This window comes from Polistes canadensis, unplaced genomic scaffold (genome assembly GCF_001313835.1).
Source record: "Polistes canadensis isolate GaletaPanama2010 unplaced genomic scaffold, ASM131383v1 scaffold_7, whole genome shotgun sequence".
Lineage (NCBI taxonomy): Eukaryota > Metazoa > Arthropoda > Insecta > Hymenoptera > Vespidae > Polistes > Polistes canadensis.
Genome location: NW_014569554.1, coordinates 763958 through 769542, shown reverse-complemented (window position 1 = coordinate 769542; position 5585 = coordinate 763958). Strand labels below are relative to the sequence as shown.

Here is a 5585-nt window from a genome sequence, read left to right as displayed (position 1 = left end):
AAGAAAAATAAAATAATATTAATATATAATTAATTATATTATAATATATATTGTATATATTATATAATGTTCATATATTTTTGTATACTTCAAATAATTATTATTTCTCTTATATAATTAATATATTATTTACCTTGGTGTGCGTATTTTTAAAAAAATTTCATTTAATATAACGAACTTTCTTTTAATTATCTTATTTTTAAGAGAGATAATTATATCCAATTAAGTTAACAATTGAAATTGACTGGGCCCCTTTTTAAAAATAAGATATAAAAAAAGTATGTTACAAAGGTATGAAAGAAAAGAAACGTGATTTGATAGATAGACAGTTAAAAAAGAAAACTAAAGACCTTACCTTTTTCATGAAGGACATCACGTTAGCAGGCAACATCTTGACGGCTTGTTCACTTTCAATACTGTCGAAGAAAGTAGTAGTAGTGGTGATGGTAGTAGTAGTAGTAGTGGTAGTGTAACGAAGATAAAGGCTTCTAACTTTTTTACGTTCCTGTTGAGTCTCTCAATCGATGTCGTCGATCCTTTCGAGCCCTTTTCAAGCTCTTTTTACAGTGAATAGAAAAATAGGTGGGGAGGGGGTGGCGGAGACAGGTGCAGAGGAACAGGGACAGAGAAAGGGAAAAGGAAAAGAAAATAAAGAGGAGAGAAAGAACAGAATGAGAATAAACGAAAGAACGATGATATCACGCGAGGAAAGAAAAAAATTGCAAAATAAAGTATTTTCACAAGGAAATATTTGTAACAATTTTGTTTGTCGTCGTTGCGGTCGCGATGAATATTTTCGTTGGTCTTAATTGTGAGCCACCAGGCTCGACGTTCAGCAACGAGGACATTACTTAATCTTTTCTTCGACTTCTTTTATTTCTTTCTTTATTTTTTTTAAATAAAAAAATCCGTTGAAATATTCTTTCTCTATTTGTCACTATACTTTTATCGTTTTCTTCTTTGGATTTTATTTGTCCGGCTTTTTAACCGCTACTGAGAAAGGCTACCTGAAACATTAAATAATTATTTATATTTTATTTGAATGTGTGTGTGTGTATGTTATATGTACATAATATATATAGCTAGATACAAAGTCATCTCATATGTACATATAGTATATCATATTCAGTTAATATATATTATAGATAAAGCATAAGTACAAATAATATCATTCTACGTATCTAATTACATATATAAATCATGTTCAATTAATATATAATAATAATGTATGAAATATATGTATATATTTATATATACACTTCCAGTAAAAATCTTAGAAATTATTTCATAAATGAAGAGATAGAAAATATTTATAAAACAAAACGAATTTCTTTTAAAAGTAACCGTAGGGTAGATTAATTCGTCAAGAAATTTTGCAAGTACCGTGTGCTTCTACATTTTGCATTATTTTCTTTAAATTGTTCTTTTATCAAAAATAACCGGTTTTATTTTTAACGACAGACTAACATATTCTGACCATCTTAGTAATTAGTTTTTCGAGTGTATTTAATTGAATATTCTACGTTCCTCGTAGAAGTTGCCAAAGATGTTTCAGTAGGAAAGTTCATTTCAAACATTGCCTTTAATTAAGTGTATAAATTATATAAGAGCATTATCGACATAAGAAGATACTAACGTTTCCTCAAAACGTAATTAAATTTGTTAATATTTAATATAACAATGATAAGTAGTTTGTGAAAATGTATCGGTATACAACACGATTTTAACGTAAATCAGAAAGTGATTTACAAACTTGTGATTGGTAGCTTATATTATCTCATATATAGTATATTATAATATTCACACGATGTAAGTACTAACATGTACATATACATAACGTTATGATATGTATAATATTTACTTCACATTGATGAGTAATTTACGTATATGCTAAAACACACACACACACTTCTATGTTATAATAATTTTTATTAAAATTAGAAACGTTAAATTATATATACGTGTTTACACGACAAAAGTTTAAATGAGATTGAACAGTTTCGACCTTCTTCACCGAGTTTAACTTGTATCGAGAAATGTTATTATTATTTATCTTTCGTTCGGTATACATCGTAACCTGTACCGTGTATGCGTGCACATACGTGTGTACATTTTATGTACTTTTCGATTTCTGTTATCTTTAACTAATGAATTTTAGATATACGCACATTCATATGTACATGTATTGGGAACTGACCTGAAGATGAGACTTTAAAAAACATGGGTAACTATTTTGTACAAATAAAAAGTTATTCGTCCGTTTATATTTAGTAATATTACATTTATTTTAATTAATTTCTTTTAATAAACCATTTTTCTTTTTCAACTTATACATACTTGATTATTCTATCTTTAAAATAGATTTAAAGTAAAAATAAAAGAAAATATAAATGTTAACTTTTCTCGTAATTTTTTTTTATTCCTATTATCTTTACTCTTCTTTTTAAAATATCAAGTCACACAAAGGCAACATCCTGGCCATTAGAAAATCATATAACAAAAGATAATAAAATGACAATAGCGTGTATCGTGTATTTATTACGTGTGTGTAAACACGTGTAAGAAGAAAGAAAAATATTATTCTAAAGGACAAATGCAAAATGAGCATAGGTATAAAAACCTGTGTATGTATATGTTAAAAAAATGTACGGTACGTGAAGAAAATGCCACGTGAAATTATTAAAGCTTTATTACATGGGTAATAAAAGGTTTGATAAATATAGTCATTGTGTATGTGTGTGTGTGTTGAAAAAAAAAATTATATAAAATATTGCTAAAAAAGTTAATATATAATTTCCCTTTAAATTAATATTCAATTCTGATCTCTCTTAAATCTGAAATATTATTAAAAATGAAAGGAAATGTGTGTTTGTGCTTTATAATTTTATTTCGTAATTATAAAAATGCAAAGTATTACGAATTATCGTTACGTAAAATAAAAAAAAAAAAAAAAGGGAARAAAAAAWACGACCAAACAGGATAAAATTACAAATAAACAAAGAAAAGAAAAGAATAATATACGCTACCACAAATACCTTCATATAGGAAGGCAAACGAATAGTCGATTAAAAAAAAAGAACAAAAATACATATAAGAACAATATACACACACCTGCCTCGGAAGATACACAAACTTACAATTTAAAAGAGAGAGAGAGAAAGAGAGAGAGAGAAAGAGAGAAAAAGTAAAGAAGATAAAAATACAGGAATGTACGTACAGTCACATAGCTTCTACAAATATACTATACAAAAAAAAATTTAAAAAAAGGAAAGAAAAATACGAAAACACAGAGATACATAAAAATGATCAAAAAATTCAAGAAAAAAAAAAATGAAAAAAGAAAAAATAAAAAAAAACTCGTACGTATACACGCAAACGAACTTACAAAAGATTCGAAGTAATAAATAAAAACATGGTAAAATGCCAAAAATATTTGATTCGTTAAATCTGCTTACGAATTAACACATTTTTCGGGTGCCAAGAGAAGCAGTTGTGATTTTTAAACAATTTCAACCGTGTATATAATTCTGACGTGTTTCAAACTACTTACTATATCTGTATAGGTATATATGTATTTATGATATACCGAGTGAGGTATTTAAAACAGGTCACCTGAATAACTCGATTGCTATCGGCGATAGAATAAAAATGTGTTGAAAGAAACTTATTTGTTTTTAGTTCTATACAATACCACGTACATATGTGTAAATCTGTTTACTACGTATATTATATGTAAGAGAAAAAAAATAAAAAAAAAAAAAAAGGCAAATAATAAAAACTCCAGCGTAGCTCATTCTGTACGCATCTCAAAACACCCTATTAGATAGTATAGAAAAATGTATCATTCCATTTAAAAAAGACAAAGTTTACCCCTTTCATATATATTCTACGTGTTCTTTTACAAAAAAAAAAAAGAAAGAAAAAGCTATTAACACAGGATTATATTAGATTAAATAATCAAGTAAGTTTCATCTAACGCATTTGTTTCTATTGCTAATGGCAATCGAATTATTTAAGTGGCCTGTTTGAAATTCTGTACCCGGTATGTACACACACACACACACACACATATATACGTATGTATGTAGAAATAACTCGGCAGTGTTCGTGGGTGCACCTATAACGTTGAAAAGGGAAAAGGTAACTCGCGAAACTGCATACTATCGTAAATTTCACTGTACTCGACGATGCACCTACCGGGGCCTTTAATTGCTACTTCTGTTAATTGCAAGAGACCACCGTTTTAGACTCGTCTATTTACGATCTACTAATATATACGGGCTCATGTAATGGGCTCGCGTAACGTGCTAGTGCAACGGGTTCGTATAACGGATTCGTGTTACGGATTCGTGTAACAGGGCTCATGTAAAGCTTGAAACACATAATATCAAGTTACGCGAAATCACATTGAATTCCTACAAAAAATATTTCAATCTATTGCGATAAAAATCAACCAGTGGGTGTGCAAGTATGATAGTATAGTACACGTTTGAAATGTAACTTTCGTATCTAACTCTTCCATTTAGTTTCAATTTCTCTTTGTGTGCTAATACACATTTTTTTCAAATAATTCCTAGCTAATGTTTTTATTTATTACTGTTTATAACCTTAAATAATAACGCATTCTCACTCCTAATACTATTGGATCCTACTTATACTACCTTAAACAAATGCATCTCGCCATAACTATTGATCGATGCATCTCATACATCTATACACACGCATAACTAGCTAATACTAGAATCTTCCATACTTCGTTTAACTGTCGATCGACTGATCCACACATACATGCACACGCACACACAACTACCTAACTCTGGAACCTTCGATATTCTTCGCTTGTCAGAGCAATGAGCAGTGAGCAATGAGTAATGAGTAGACTGCGAATATTTATGCAAATGCATATTGGATATGTTTATATATATATATATATATATATATATATTTCATAAGTAATAATTAGCTAATCGAATAAGAAAACTTGCAGTTTTGAAGTAAGTCGCTTGATGACCCATTTGAGAAATTTTTCATTTTCACCATATCAACGTGTAACATTCATACTGTTTTCTGAATACACACATATATATATATATATATATATTATGCATAAAATAGAATATTCTATATAATATATATATACGTGCATATTTATTGTACATATTTACACATTTTTCGTCCATAAATGTCATATGCTCTTTGCATATTTATCGTGCATAAACATTACCAGTTTAGTAATGAATAATGTGCGTTTCTTTTGCATTTCTTCTCTCTCTCTCTCTTTTTTACACACACACACACACACACACACGCGCGCGTATACACATTCGTAGTCGTTGAATAACTATAAGCACCCACGTTGCGGAAAATTATCAGAGGGAATTTGTGCTTCCCCCCACCCCTCCTTCGTCGGGAATCATTATGAGATAAATTAATATCCGCAGGCGTAAGAGTATTACGAAGGGAAGGAGGACGGGTTTAAAATTCCATTCCATCCATTGTGCTCCTCTCTCTCTCTCTCTCTCTCTCTCTCTCTCTCTCTCTCTCTCTCTCTCTCTCTCTCTCTCTCTCTCTCTCTCTCTCTCTCT

General features: G+C 29.5%; 1 protein-coding gene and 1 long non-coding RNA gene across 9 annotated transcripts in view; both read right to left on the bottom strand.

The window, feature by feature from the left end:
* LOC106790608 (regulating synaptic membrane exocytosis protein 2) overlaps positions 1 to 675 on the bottom strand; it is a 71454-nt gene extending 70779 nt beyond the window's left edge. For 5 of the 8 annotated variants that reach the window (XM_014755645.1, XM_014755662.1, XM_014755670.1 and 2 more), the window contains exon 1: positions 356 to 675. In XM_014755645.1, coding sequence (XP_014611131.1) covers positions 356 to 391 — 36 coding nt within the window. In that variant the 5' untranslated portion in view covers positions 392 to 675. The remainder of the gene's footprint in view (positions 1 to 355) is intronic. The other 3 variants (XM_014755686.1, XM_014755695.1, XM_014755703.1) reach the window with 1 other exon arrangement.
* A 20-nt stretch (positions 676 to 695) lies between these two features.
* The window catches only part of LOC106790655, a 48302-nt gene continuing 43412 nt past the window's right edge, over positions 696 to 5585 (bottom strand). The window contains exon 4 of the long non-coding RNA XR_001382099.1: positions 696 to 1007. This is a non-coding gene — a long non-coding RNA (uncharacterized LOC106790655). The remainder of the gene's footprint in view (positions 1008 to 5585) is intronic.